A 15,127-nucleotide genomic window follows, 5' to 3' on the forward strand; every position below is an offset into this window, starting at 1 on the left:
GAGAGAAGCAGCGCAGGGCAGTATGCCGCCTCGGATGAGGAGGACGCCTATGACTCCCCAGACTTCAAGAGGAGGGGCGCCTCAGTGGACGACTTCCTGAAAGGCTCTGAACTCGGCAAGCAGGTGAGTGCGGGCCAGACACCACACCGTCCTCTTGGTTGGCATGGGCTCGGAGCAGGCCCCGTGGAGATCAAGAGACGTGGGCACTTTTCCCCGCTACCCTTGGGTCCCTGAGAGAGATGGAGATGCCCAGCTGGGGTCCCAAGTCATGCTAGATGTCTTAAGCTTAGGTTTAATGATGCCTGTCACATACCCTCATTGGGGATAATTGAAAAGTCGAAGTGCAGGGCTTCCACCTGCCCCCACTGCACCATCCTGGTATTTGGTCATGGGGGTGATTTTGCGGGTCCTGGTAGGGTTAGGCTCAGTTCAGGCAGAACCTGCCATTCGCTCATTCACCTCCGTTAATCGGGCAGATGTTTGTTGGACATCTGTGTGCTAGGGAGGCATCATGGGAAACAAAAATAACACGGCCAGTGTTCGTCCTTCAGAACAGCAAAACGTCAGAGCTGTGCTCACGAGGAAGACATTCAGCCAGTTTGGGGTTTCTGTCTAATTTCCGATCATGCATATTCTAATGGAAATGCCCTCAGATGCTGTAAAGAACCAAACTTGGACAACAGGAGCAATGGAAATAACCGAGGGCCTGGGGAATGCTCAATCTTGGGAGCTCAAAGACGCTGCAGATATCAGATCACACAATATCCTCTGTACCCACTCCCACAGCAAAACAGCCTCATACCCAGAGAGGGGGACTGGCATGTCTCAGACCTGGGTTTATGTCCCGGCTGGTTACAGACCACAAGTGGGCAAGTTCCCTGACTCCTCCAGCCATGATGGTCTTCATCTGGAAGATCCAAATCATTCAGAAACGGAATGTCCAACTAATCACGGCTAAGACAACAAAGACGTTTAATTACCCCATATCACAGGAAGTCTGCAGTAGAGGCTGCGAGGTGGATTTGGCTCTCAGTGTGTCAGGGGTCTGGGTTCTGTCTCTTCCATTCTCTTGGCCTTTCTCTCATGGTTACAAAGTGGCTGCCATAGCTCCAATAATCGCACCCTCCTATGAGAGAACCCCAAGAAGGAAAAAAGGGATGAATGGAAGCCAGACTTCCTTCTAGTCAGACTTTCCATGATATCTCGCTGAGCAGACTGAGGTCACATGGCCACTACCCAGGCAGGAACTGGATTCCAATGAATGGCTTATCAGTGATGTGTCATCCAAAAGCCCACCAGCGTGGCTCAGTGGTAGAAAGGAGAGCTTTATTGGTGACATCAGTTTGCAGACCAGGAAGAGAGAGGCTCTGGTGCGTGCTGAGGGTGCTGTCTGTGAAGAGGGAAGGGCAGGGTGTTTTTTATGCCTCACAGGGTTCACATTACACAGAACCATATGCATTCAGGTTGGGGAAAAGCTGTCCATCCGTCCGAGAGGAGTCACACACACATGCAGTGAGTAGACGTTATCTGTAGCATCCTCCGTGCGCACCGCACTGGGGCACGGTTTTCATGTTAGGATAAGGTGGAATTGGCTCTTCCCACCAAAAGGTGAACCCCAGGACTCAACGCCTAAGCTAAAATGGGCCTAAGCCTCTTTAAGCTGAAACTGGCTTCATGTATACAGTTGCTTGTCAGAAAAGAGTGTGTGTAAGGCCAGTCCTCTGCCCAGTTGGAGTTGCGTGGTCTGGGTTGTAAATGAGAGTTAGGAGGAGTCCCATAGCTCCTGTTGTTGGGGAGTTTAGCAAGAGTGTGGGTTTTCTTGCAGCACAGGAATTTAGAGAGCAGCCATGCCAGCCAGGCCTTGACCCCTTGGCCCCAGGTATCTTTTATTTCCCTAACCTTAGGGGCCATCTCAGTAGAGAAAGGTATCTGTTTTGGTCGCTTGGGTCACAGATGATTCATTCTCTTGGTGCTGGGCCCTGGGTGAGTTCTGGAGATAGGATTTCTGCTGACTGTTGTACTGGTCTGCTGGGGCTGCCATCACAGAATACCACAGATCAGGTGGCTCAAACAACACAAGTCTGCTTCTCACAGTGCTGGGGGCTGGAAGTCCAGGACCGAGGCACCAGCAGGGCTGGTTTCCCCTGAGGCCTCCCTGAGGCCTGTAGATGGCGCCTTCTCCCTGAGTCCTCACGCAGCCTTTTCTCTGTACATCCCTGGTATCTTGTCCTCTTTTTGTAAGGAAAACAGTCCTGTTGGATTAGGGCCTACCATCATGATGTCATATATTCTTAATCACCTTTTTAAAGAGCCTATCTCCAAATAAAATCACATTGGTGGTTAAGGTTTCAACTTCTGAATAGGGAGGGGTGGGGAAATACAACTTAGTCCATAGCAAATGTGGAACCAGCAACACCTGCCACGATAGCACCTGCCTCATAGTTTATGAGGCTTTCCGTGTGTTGCATGACACGCAAAATGCAACTGGCATGTAGTAAGTTCTCAGTAAATGTGAGCTCTTATTTCGTGTATATAGGGAAACTGAGGCCCACAGAATTGAGAATTTTTGTCCATGATTACGCAGATGGTCTTCTAACTGGCCTGCAGAAGACCTGTTTCCATGCCTTTCCCAATGTGCCCTGTTTTCTACCTACCCAGGAGTGAATCATTACCTTCCCTGCAATCTGCTCAGGTTCTGAACCCAGACGAAAGGCTGGAGCACTTGTTCTCTGGGTGTGGGACCCACATCCCCACTGGTTTTTGAGATCGGCATTCAGCACTGTCTTATGGCAGCCACAGCCCCAGGTGGCCACAGAGCCCTTGATGTGTGGTCACCTGGGGCTGAGTGTAGCTGAGGCCCTGAATTTTTACTTCTATAAAATTAGTTACAGATTAGTTTACATTCTAATTAGTTTACATGTAAACAGCCACACGTGGCTAGTGGCCACCACTGCTGATGCCCAGCTCTGGATGGCCACACCTGCTGCAAGAGATGACTTTTCTAGAGAAGAGTAGAAATACAGCAGCAGAAACACAGGTGTGCACTTTCAAGGGCCTTCCAGTCCTTCTGATGAGACTGCAGAGGAAATCTGTCTGGCTAAGCATGCTATTAACGTTGTCGTGCTTGTTTCCTTTTTTAACAGAGCAAACAGGTCTGTTTCTATTAAAATTTAAAAAGCATTAATATTTAGCAGCATTGTTTTATGCTGTATTCATTTAGATGACAAGTGATACTTGTTTTCCATTTACAGTTGAGATATTTTCTGTAAAAGTAACATTAAATATTGATTCAATTCAAAGAATTTATTCATTAATCATACAGATGACATCTGGCTAGATGACACATCATGATGGTGGCAGGGAGTGACTGAAGTTGAGCTGGTGCACAGACCGCTGCCTTTTCAACCCGGGAAGCATTCCCTGACCACCCACTTCCCCACGCTGCCCGCCCTGTCACACGTACCCTTACCCCCTGGCATTATCCCATCTGCTCCAAGACACTGATGTTCTAGCAGGCGGAAGCCTCCACTTTTAGTTGACTATAGTATCTCTAGCATTTCACACATAGTAGGTGCCCAATGAATGTTTGTCGAATGAATGAATGAAAGAAGTGAGGCTGAGGGTAGCTGAGACATTTGCTCTGAAAAAATCACCTCCATTCTCCCAATATTACAAATGCATTTCCATTCAGTCCACAGTGAGAAATGCTCGCTCTACCAATAAATAATACCTTTACCTATTTTTAAAAGTGTTTCATTGACAAAGACTGTCTGTGTTCTAGGTGTACATCTTGATGACTGGATGTGGGTACCCTCTGTGTAAAGACTGTCACGCACGGCTGAATGTGGTGGCTCAAGCCTCTGTTCCCAGCACTTTGGGAGGCCAAGGCGGGTGGATCACTTGAGGTCAGGAGTTTGAGACCAGCCTGGCCAACATGGTGAAACCCCGTCTCCACTAAAAATATAAGAAATATACGTGGTGGCAGGTGCCTGTAATCCCAGCTACTCAGGAGGCTGAGGCACGAGAATTGCTTGAACCTGGGAGGTGGAGGTTGCAGTGAGCTGAGATCCCGAGATCGTGACACCGCACTCCGGTCTGGGCAACAGGGTGAGACTTGGTCTCAAAAAAAAAAAAAAGTCTGTCCCAGTCAGGTGAATTAATACATCTGTCATTGCCCATGCTGAACACTAGGCCCCCAGAACCTGCTCTGCGTGTAACTGAAAGTCTGTACCCTTATTACATCTAAGGAAAGAGGCTTTTAAGAGGAAATTGTGATTTTTAGTTTGGCGAGAGAAAAGGTGGTCTGCCAAGTGACAAGACTGAAGTTTGCTATAGTGATGATCAAAATCCTGTCTTGTGGAGGCTTTATCTCAGCTTCTCTATAAGTGAAATTTATAGCCACAGGCCTGCCGGATGCGGGGCTCAGCACCTCCCCTGTCCCCAGGGAGGACCGTCTGCCTGCTGGCATTCTCCACTGAGGACTGGAGGTAAAGCCGCTTGTCCCCCTAGGAGAAGGCACCGCCAGGTGGAGTTTCTAAGTTCTCTGTCAGCAGAGGCAAGGGCAGACCTGGACCCTGGTCTCAGACATGTCGTTTACTTGCTGAGTGCCTTCGGCCAGTCACTAGACATCTCACTGAAATGCTGGCGACCTTTGCTTAGAACACTGTTCCAAGAATGGAGAGACGGCTGACCTCAAGCATCTGGTGAATGCCAGATGCCTCCTTCCGTCTCAGGAGTTGACCCCTAGCTCGCTGCTGGGGTTGAACAAAGTGAGACTGTTCTGTGGTGCAGGAAGTCCCTCGCCAGGGGCCTTGGGAGGGCCTCATTAGAAACAGCCTCACCTTTTTCATCCATTTAAACCCAGTTCGCTTTCATGCCTTCCACTTGGAGCCTGGTTGGAAGCGTTAGGCCTGGTGCAGCTGAGAGGCTGGGGTTACAGACTGCCCAGCCGAGGCCCTTCCCATCCTCCCTCTCGCGGGCTCGGGGCCAGAAACCTTCCATCTGCAGCGCCATGCAGCCTCCCTCAGCAGGCTAGGAACTGACCGTGATGCCAACGCATACACATCTTCATCTAGGTTAGCCATTGAAGCCAGATTTTTTAAAGATAAATACATCATAAAATGCTATTGAATACTTTTGTCTTGCCACACCCCTGCAAAATAACCTGTTCCCGATCGACACCATGTAGCGAAAACACAGTATCTTTATGGTTGTATTGCATTCATAAATCTGAGCGCATGACAGCGTGTAGTTCGAGTTGTCGAAGGTTTGCTTTGAATACTGTTACCACAAGACGGGGTGCTTTCTCTGTGAGTGCAAACCTGGCGGCTGCTGCTGGCACCATCACTGTGAGAGTCCACCCGGGCTGTCGCCGTCTCCAAGCTGGCGTGTTACCAGGTAGCCTCTTCATTTAAAGACACTTTTTTTGTTAAAGCCTTTACGCTGTCCGCAGCCTCCACCCAGTGCCCCTACTATCTGCACAATCTTCATCTCACGCTGAGGCCGAGCTGGGCCTGGAGTAAGCACATGGTCTGTGCGGCGGCTCCACCTCCTGCCAGGCCAGGCTGTCTGCCAATGTCTGCGTGTGTGTGTTAGACAACGTGGCATGTTTTAAAAACCAAAGTGCCTTTTTATGGTGCATATACACCCCACCTTACCACTATCCCCCTGCCCCTCTGACACAATGCTGGATCCGGTGTACACCTGGTGTGCACTGATCCTCACTGTCACCAGAGTTTGGAGCCTTTGTCCAGCCAGTAAGTTGGAGAAGCTGAGGGTACCCAGAAATGGACATTCTGCCCACGTATCTTGTAAGCCCCAGTGGGTTTTCTGTCTTATCCAGAGCTCAGCTGTTTCTGTACCTGTTGGAGCTGAGAGACCTGCGCTGATCCTGTCTCTGCCACTTCAGCAGAGAGAGTGGGTATATCCTCTCTCCAGCCTCACTTTCCAGAACGAGTAACACTCCCTGTGCCCATCTCTAGGCCTGTGAACCCCGAGAGTCAGCAAAGCAGGGAAAGGGTTGGCAAGCTCAATCTGGCCTCCTGTAGGATGTGGAAGGGGCCATCCACTCAGTAGCCCCTTTGCTTGGCCCCCAGCCGCACTGTTGCCATGGAGACGAGTACCACACGGAGAGCAGCCGGGGGTCTGACCTCTCAGACATCATGGAGGAGGACGAGGAGGAGCTGTATTCTGAGATGCAGCTGGAAGATGGGGGAAGGAGGCGTCCCAGCGGCACATCCCACAACGCCCTCAAGGTGAGCGGCCGGGGGAGGGGGACCCTGCACTCCGTCCCCAGAGTAGCTCCATCCACATCCCTTTGCTGGGGCTGGTGAGGCAGGCTCCAGAGGGGCCTTGCCCTACAACCAGTAGCCCTCGGATTTGGATTCGCTTCTTTCTCACTATTGAATCTGCATTCGGGAATTACCTACACCCCTGTCTTGCTCTTGGCCAAAAGGTGTGGGCAAGGGAGTTTAGAGGAATCCATTTGACACCCTCCAGGGGGCACCCAGCTCTGTGCCAGGAACAGCAGTGGGGGGAATAGAACAAAGAAGACCCGCCCCCGCAGCCTTAAGTCTCACCTCGAGAGAATCGGCAGCCGAGAGAGCGTGAATCAGCCTCTAAATCTAAAGCAGAGGTCGGGACGGTGTGGTCAGCAGGGAGCTCCTTAAAGGAGGGCACTATGGTGGCCCTGCCTGGCGGTGGGCAGGAGTCAAGCACAGTGAGGTTGGAGGAGATGGGTGTGGAGGGAGGGCTGTCCCGCATCTGATGACACCGGCCTCGCAGATAGGCTGGAGGCTCCACACACCTACTCAGACCACCTCCCGCTAGACCCTCTCCCTTCTGCTCTGGCAGAGGCCATCAGCAAGGGGTCGACGGGAGATTACCTGCAGGGATATTGAGCTTGAGGCACTCTAGAGCCAAGGAGGGTGGGTTTCCCATCCACGTGGCTTCCCCTTGGTCCTGGCCTTGGGGAGACGTTGGCCACTGCTGCTGCAGTCACTGGCCAGTGTCTGACTCCTGCGTTCATGTGCTCTGCAGGGCAGTGCGGGATGACCAGCTCTATGCACCAGGCCCTGTGCTAGGCTGAGGGGTGCCCTCTGCAGGTCCCAGCCTAATGGGGAGACAGACAAAGAGGGAGCCATTGGTAGGAGCTTTGTGGGTTTTCCAAATGAAAAAGGCCTTGGAGAGGAAAATTCCTGGGGACGAAGCCTCCCAGCACTGCTTTCTCCAGGAACACAGGGCGTGCATTTTGAATGGTGGACAGAAGGCTCATCCAAATCTGGCCTGCCGACTCGGTGCCTACTTGCATAGACAAGACTGACTTATGTTCTCCTGGCAAAGGCCCCTGGCAGGGCCTTGGGGATGTCCGGTCACCAAAGAACATGCCAGATCCCTATGCAAACCCTGCATGGTGCAGCACGTGCTATCCCCGGCAGCTCCTCCGTCCCCGCTCCCAGGTGACACCACGGAGCAGGTTCACACTGGCCTTTGCAGAGTGGTCCAGTCTGACCCCAGGCCCCCTCTGTGTACCCCAGAGCCAGGAGCTCTGAAAAAGTGCCCATGAGTCGGGCCGGGTGAGGCAGGCAGCTGGTCTTCCCATGCCCCTGATGCCTCTCCTTTTGATGGAGGAAGAGCCTGGGATGGGGCTTCATGGGAATTGTTTAGCAGAGAAATAATGTCACCTTCTCTCCTCAGAAGGTGGCCCAGGGTCAAGCAAGTTCATCATAAAGTTCCTGGGCTGAGCCCCACCCCCATAGGCACAGCCCCACCCCCTCCACCTCTTAGCAACGGGGATCACCAGGGCTGGGGCTTGGCCAGGATGGCAGCAGCCTCCCTCTCCCATTCACAGAGGAGTGTTGTCAGTTTTTAGAAATCATGTAGGAGGCTGGGCTCAGTGGCTCACGCCTGTAATCCCAGCACTTTGGGAGGCTGAGGTGGGCAGATCATGAGGTCAAGAGATCGAGAACATCCTGGTCAACATGGTGAAACCCCATCTCTACTAAAAATACAAAAATTAGCTGGGTGTGGTGGTGCAGACCTGTAATCCCAGCTACTCAAGAGGCTGAGGCAGGAGAATCATTTGAACCCGGGAGGCAGAGGTTGCAGTGAGCTGAGATTGCACCATTGCACTCCAGGCTGGGCAATAGAGTGAGACTCTGTCTCAAAAAAAAAAGAAAAGAAATTGTGTAGGCAGGTCTCTTTAGAAATTACAAGATGTGGTACAGAGATCTGGCCACTCAGCATGCACATGGGAGCTGTGGCAGAGCTGGGTCCCTGATGGGCACGGCAGGTGTTCGGCCCCCACTGGCCTGGTTCACTCATCCCGCCTGCCTTGGAAAGTGCCCGGGGTTGCCATGCCTTTACTCTAAAGATGGTTTGTTTTTGATGTCCTTATTCGCTCCAATATTAGCTCATGTGCCCCCGAATCTACAGAAAGTGAAGGGAGAGAGCTGTCAGCGGCAGTGTGTGCCCCGATGCCTCCTCACCTGGCTTGTGGCCAAGTCCCAGGCCCATGGCAGACCCCGTGTTAGGCAAATCCCACATGGTCCCCGAGATCAAGGGGCCCACAGCCAGAGGGGGGACAGACAAGTCACCCTGTTCTGTGCCCATGTGGCTCATCTCTACTGAGCATCCCCAGGGCTGATGGCTGGGACCCAGGGGCATGCTTTACCTGGGTGGTCAGCCAAGCCCCCTTGAAGGAGAGACCAGTCAGGAGTCCTTCATGCTCTTCGGGTAGAGGGTGAGTTGAGGGCTGTTCCTGGCAGAGAGTGGTGACATGCAGACGGGCAGTATAAGAGCCATGGACACTGGTTAAGCAGCTCCCGGTGCGGCCAGCCCCGTGCCACCCACTAGAGACCATGATGGCTCAGGTACGGCTCTCAGGGACCCCAGAATGCAGGATGCAGAGGAGACAGGCAGACTCCAGTCCTCTGCTGATACAGACTCTGCACGACAGTGTGTAGGCACTGTTGGTGGGGCCGGGGATGGCGTGGTTTCACGCAGCTTGTATCTTAGCAGGGAGAAGGGTGACACATCGGCCTAACTAGAAGGTCCTGCAGAGGGTGCCGAGCACTGGAAGGGAAGCGGGCCCAGTGGATGGACAGGGGCAGGTCAGGCTCCCCGTCTGGTGAACTGTCTCCAGTCACGGTCAGCCTCCAGTGGCAGCTGCCCTCACGGTTTCTGAGGACGTAGCCCCCGGGCAGTCTCCCCTGGCACCGTGGCCACACCCACCCTCCACAGCAGCGGTCCCGCGGGCACTGTGGGGCCTGATGTGCTGCCGGAATCTGACCTGCCCTCTCCTTGGCTGGATGCATGGTGCTGGCTCCTGCCCGGCCCGCTGGCTCTGCCTGTGCTCTGCCTCGGCCTGCACCCCGCACCAGCCCCGTAACCCGTTCTGTTTTCATTCCAGAGCCCTCCATGGCATGCCCCCAGCCCGAGTAGACGCATGCTTCCCACCCTCACTGCCTCCAGGACTAATTCTGTCTGTATTTTCTTTCCTCCCCCGGCCCCCACTTCATGCTGACCACACACTGTCTTTCCCGCGCCTGTTCTTGGCACGCCACCCCCGTAAGGACTGCACTGAGCATAGGACCTCTGAAGGCACTTTCTGGGAGCCCGAGTTTCCCCACCAGCCCCACAGGAAGAGACTTTTCAGTATCCCTGAAGTAGCGGAAGAGGACGGAGAGTGCTGTGTGCTGCTGCACAAACAGGGTGCAGGGCCGTCCCCCAGGGCCAGGACGGGGCTGGCCAGAGAGCCCAGGCCCGGCCGGCCCTGCAGGGGTGATGAGGCCCCTCGGGGCTCCTGGTTCTCGGTGAAGCACAGGGGCTCGGGGCCCGTCCCCCACGTGGAGGACTTCCTTCTGGAAGACAGGGGCTGTCGGTTCAGTCGCTCGGCCACCCGGAGCCCGGACAGCGGCCTGGACTGTGGGAGTGAAGAGGAGGAGTCACGGTTTGGCTTTGGAAACACCGTGGCCACGTGCAGCCCAGGCCCCGGCCACTGTCCCTGCAGGAGGGGCCTGAGGCCGCTGTTGGCCCGGCGGCGGACGCTGACCCGGCAGAGCAGCGTCGAGGAGGACTTTGGGGAGCAGGTGGGCCCTGGTGGCGTCCTCAGGAACGACGACCCCCAGCCCAGCCCGGAGAGGCCGCTCCCCAGGAAGCACGGCTGGGGCGAGCCCACCGAGCACCAAGATTTTCGGGGTGTCTGGAAGAAAAGCATAACCATGCCCGACAGTAGGGCAGCTGCCCCTCACGCAAAGCCACCTCCCAGAGTCGCACAAGGCCCCCTGGTGTGTGACCTGAACTTTCTTTTCACAGCCACTTGCCAAACCAATCTGTTCCATTCTGTCATTGGTTTTCTGTTGGTGCTAGTGTCCATCCCTGGGGACTCTCTTGCCGGCTGTCTTCATTTTCCCTGCATTTTTGCTTTCTCAAGTCCCATTTGCTTCCCAACCTTTTGACCATGCTGAAGATTTCTCTACCTTGCTTAGAGTAATGATTTCCACCCCCCAGAATCAGTAATGAGTATGGCTGCTTGAATTAAAGGACAACTGAATCTAAATTTTAATTAAGGGTTAGCTGAAGTGTGATTATCTGAAAGTCTGGCAACATGTTTGTGTGCACAGGGATCCTTAGGGATTTATTTACGACGACTAGTATTGTCGAGGGTTTTTTTTGTTATTTTGGAGTTTTTTTCATTGCTTTTTGACCTTCATCCATAACCAAAAAAAAAAAAAAAAAAAATGATTGAAGAAATCTATTTCTTTTTTGTTTTTGCATATTGTTTCTAAAGTTTTTGCTTTTTTCCCATTTGTTTTCCGTGCCCACAGTTTCCAGAACGCCTTCTCCCTGCCAGCCAGCCCTGCCGTCTGGGCTTGTTGTTGGTTTTGAGCGTAGGGATTCATTGAAGGCTTCATTCATCTCTATATTGTGTCCTCTTTTCAGAACATTTGCTCCTGTCATGCTGACCTTTTCATTGAAAACACAGGTGAGCCATCCACATGGCACCAGGCCTTGGGTCTGAGGCCGTGTGCTTGCGATGGGCCCACCCAGGAGAGGTGCGAGATCCGCACCTCGGCGACTCAGCTGCCCACCGCAGCCCGCAGCCTCCCCGGCCCCACCGCAGGCTCTGCAGCAGGCATGCCTCATCCCCAGACTCCCTGCCCGCCGTTCACGCCTGTGTTCCTGAGAACTTCCTCACTCCATTTACTTACTAGCAAGAAGAAGGTGTTGCAGTGATTGTCTTTAGTCAATCCTAACCCTGATCTAAAGGTGAATTTACAGGTGAACTTAGCCAGAAAGGCAACCCATCTGAGTCCTGGAATGTTACCAGCATCTTCAGATTAGGAGTAGAATGTTGAGTTTTGAAGCTGATAAAATGTAGAAACTTCCATCTTTGAGTTGTGTGTGAGAAACCTCACACACTTCTATCCAAGCAGGACAGGTGGAACTGCAGTGTCTTCCCCACTTTTGTGACAGCTGGGAGGGGGCATGTGGAGACTAGGAGGGGCTCAAGTGTTCCAAGGAGCCAAGGTGGGGCGAGATGTATTCAAGCCATTGTCTCTTTGGTCCAAAACATTTGTCTTTGGCACCAGCAGCAGCAACCAAAAGAGACCCCCTACAAGGAACTTTTTTGCCCTCACCCCACCATGCGCCCAGCAGCAGCTCTGAGTAGAGTGTGGGGTGCTGGTGCACGGCTTTGTTCTCTCCCAGGACATTCAGCTAACCTTTCAGTTAAAAGCTAAGTTTAGTTGCCTTTAGAGATTCTGCTTCTCAACCCACTTGATTTGGCTAACTGAATTCTTCAGTGCCCAATGCTGGCGAGACTTATGACTTTGTTGTTGTTTTGTCTTCAGATTTTAGGGAACCCAGCCTCTGCAGGACGGGTGGATCACATGGGCCGGAGGTTTCCCCGCGGCAGTGCTGGTCCTCAGAGGTCCCGGCCCGTGACAGTCCCATCCATCGGTTAGTGGCTCCATCATTGCTGTTCTGTCTTTCAGCTGCGGAGCATGTGGCTGCTTACTCCATCTAAGCATGAACACAATTTTAGGAGTAGCATTTTCAGCTAAGCACAGAACACTCTGTTATTTATGGCAAAAAAGAAGGCAGGAACAGCACAAGATAAATGAAAGCTATTTGTAAGTATTTATGGCAAAAAAGAACGCAGGAACAGCACAAGATAAATGAAAGCTATTTGTAAGTATTCTTGAAATATCAAATTGGCCTTCTACATCCATGTTCTCCCCGCTGATTTGTTCCTGGAGAGTTTCACAGGGTAAGGACTGAAGGGACCACTTGTGTTGCCTCCGTCGTCCTGGCGCGGGCTCCCTGGGACACTCAGGGTCAGAGCCCGTGGTAGGTGCAGAAGCTGGATGTCAGCGTGCCTCGGGGGTCTAGGAGCCCCGCCAGAGGGAATGCTGTCTGTCTGCAGCAGACACACTGGCAGCAGCGCTAAGTCCTGGGGATACCGTGCAGCTGTGTGCGCCCCTGAAGTGCGTGCTCCCCACATCCATCTGGGCACCTCCCCTGCTCACGAGTCATCCTCGGGCATTCTGTTTCCATTCTCTTCCTGACATTTTGGAATTCAGCCAGCCATGCTGAAAGCTATCGTTTTAGCCATCCTAATCAATCCGCGGAGGGGATACGTCTATTATTGGAATCAATCATGGCAAGGTGAATTCCAAAACGTATTATGCATAAGATAATAGAAGCTGGTCATCAGCACAGAGGAACCAGGCTTCTGTGAAAACACACACAGACACACAGACACACACAGACACACACAGATACACACAGACACACAAATGCAAGGAGAACTCTTGGTACCACAGAAATAGATGAGGAGAAACCGTCTTGGTTTGGCATGACAGGGCTCAAGGAGGATAACTTCTGGATAGTCTAGGCCCCTGAAAATCCACCTGGAATCTCACTGAAATAGCTGAAGTTTAAAAGGCAACTGGTCTTCTTTTCCGTCAACTCAAAATGAAGACAGGCTTCATGAAGCAAATAGATTTTTTAAATTGTGTCCTGCCAGACTTTTTCTTCCTTGTACAATTCAAACAGTAAGACAAAAAAATTTCCTTTTTCATCTTTGCAGTTTTTAGATTGTTTTTATCTTTAACCAGTAAAAATTCCATGCAGTGTTAAAGATCCGTAGGAAACAGTATTTTCAGTTAACTGAATAATAAAAGATGCAGTCAGGTTCAGAGAACCTTGATGGTCGTACTACAGATCAACTAGCAGGGTTAGTGGAGCCCAGATTCCTTTCAGGTATTCTGAACCTACTGCGTGTCTCTCAAATCTTCATTCACTTTGTGTCCCTCCGGAGGAACTACGAAGCTTAATAAATAGGTTCTCCTGGCTTTCGTGTTAAATGACCTGTCTGAGATGTCCTGTCTTGAGAAACGAGGTGGGGAAAAGGCCAATCCTCCTGTTCAAGGCTCTCTTTCTCTCTCTCTGGTTAGGGTGAGTTTTTGAGTCTTCACTTGATGGTAACTTTAATGAGTGAAATGACCTGGTGATGGGGTAGCCACTGACAAGTTAATGCTGTGGCCATTCAGAAAGGATGTCCTTTGGAAGAGGCATGTTGGGTCTTCTATGCCAATCTCCTAGGACTGAGAACTGAAAATTGTGCTGTGACAAATCAGCACCTGAGCCAGGAAGTCAAAGGAAACCAATCCTGGGCCTGCAGTCTTGCCAGGGTGACCCTCGCTGTCAGAGTCGCAGGGACAATTTGGCTGGATTTTTCTGCAGCTGTGGAGTTCCAAAGGCTGCATATGTGTCTTAATTTCAGGAGGACACTTGTTAAATTGGGCGAAAGAGCAATTCTATGTCAACACCTTAACAAGGAAAAAGCCTCTGAACATAACTCGGAAAAGAGTTAACTGACAAACCTATGAGAGGTTTGCTTTAATTGTGCTGACTTCTTATCACGTAGCCAGCCAGGAAACCACACAAAAATAACGAAAACCAGACACTTTATACACAAATACCCATCTCGGCACCTATGATGGTTTCAAAAGGAAACAGAAGTGGTGGGCGCTTATCACCCACCTGAGGAGGCAGCCCTGGCAAAGAGCCTTGGGAAATGGACATCAGTGACAGCTGAACAGACAGGATGTTCCTCGAGTTCTCATTTACTTAATTGTATTTTTCTTGTGAAAATATTAGAGAACAATATTTTAGAAATCTGCTACATTTCAAAAGCATTGCTTTTCTTTTTCAGAGGAAATTAAGTCTGTAAACCATATACTTCCTATTTTTAATAAGCAGTGGACCTACAACAAAAAATAATATAATAGGTTCTCTGGATTTCCAAAATTTAAAAAATGTCCTTCATGATTAAAAAACAAAATTATGTAGCTTCCTATCTAGTAAATTCTAAAACCAATAAATTAGCATAAAGAGGTCTCAACATTGATAGATGTCTTCATATATATACTTAATTAGGTTTGGTTTTTATCCTTTATAATTTTTGGTCTTTGCATTTATCTAGTTTTTGACCTGTCAGACGGAAGGCCTGCAGGTTCACACTTCTAAAACCGAAGCACTATGTTGAAGAGGATTCTGTTCTTAGGAATCAACTCTGAATATCTCCTCTGTATTCTCTCTCTTTTTTTTTTTTGTTATTTGTTATTTTGGCTACTGAGCCGACAAAGTGAGGAAAGTACAGCACATTTTCTTCATGTTCAGGGAGGAAAAATAAATTAACTCTATTGACAAAGCTTTGCCCCTTAAAAAGGAAAGCTCCTTTCTTCAGGTTTCCCTGCAAGAAAAAAAGAAAAAATCAAGAGCTGTCAACTCTGTTTAATAGATAATTCCCTTTATCTCCACAGAAATTACAATGGACAGTAGCAGGGAGGGCAGTCGGTCTGGGCCAGGTAGTGAGGGAAACCTCTCTCCTGTGGAAAACGGTGCTTATTCTCACGGCACCGGTGGATTTGGGGGGCCACCCAGGCAGCCAGGCATGAGCCCTGATCTCCCACATGATACGCACACCCTTCCTCCTAGCAGACCGCTTGGGCCAGCACACTTCCTCAGCAGGACGGGAGGCAGTGCCCACTCCCGCCAGGGTCAGATGGACAGCTGCAGGTAAGTGCTGCTTTCAGTCTCGCCTGCCACCACCAAGGAC

At 51.1% G+C, this 15,127-nt stretch overlaps 1 protein-coding gene across 1 annotated transcript in view; it reads left to right on the top strand.

Annotated features, from left to right (window-relative positions):
- RIMBP2 (RIMS binding protein 2) overlaps positions 1-15,127 on the top strand; it is a 231,209-nt gene that overhangs the window by 194,827 nt on the left and 21,255 nt on the right. The window contains exons 12-14 of the mRNA XM_011961210.1: positions 4-123; positions 6,096-6,254; positions 11,853-11,961. Of these exons, the coding sequence (XP_011816600.1) occupies positions 4-123; positions 6,096-6,254; positions 11,853-11,961 (388 nt within the window). The remainder of the gene's footprint in view (positions 1-3; positions 124-6,095; positions 6,255-11,852; positions 11,962-15,127) is intronic.

Source organism: Colobus angolensis, unplaced genomic scaffold (genome assembly GCF_000951035.1).
Source record: "Colobus angolensis palliatus isolate OR3802 unplaced genomic scaffold, Cang.pa_1.0 Scaffold115, whole genome shotgun sequence".
In the NCBI taxonomy this organism is placed as follows: domain Eukaryota; kingdom Metazoa; phylum Chordata; class Mammalia; order Primates; family Cercopithecidae; genus Colobus; species Colobus angolensis.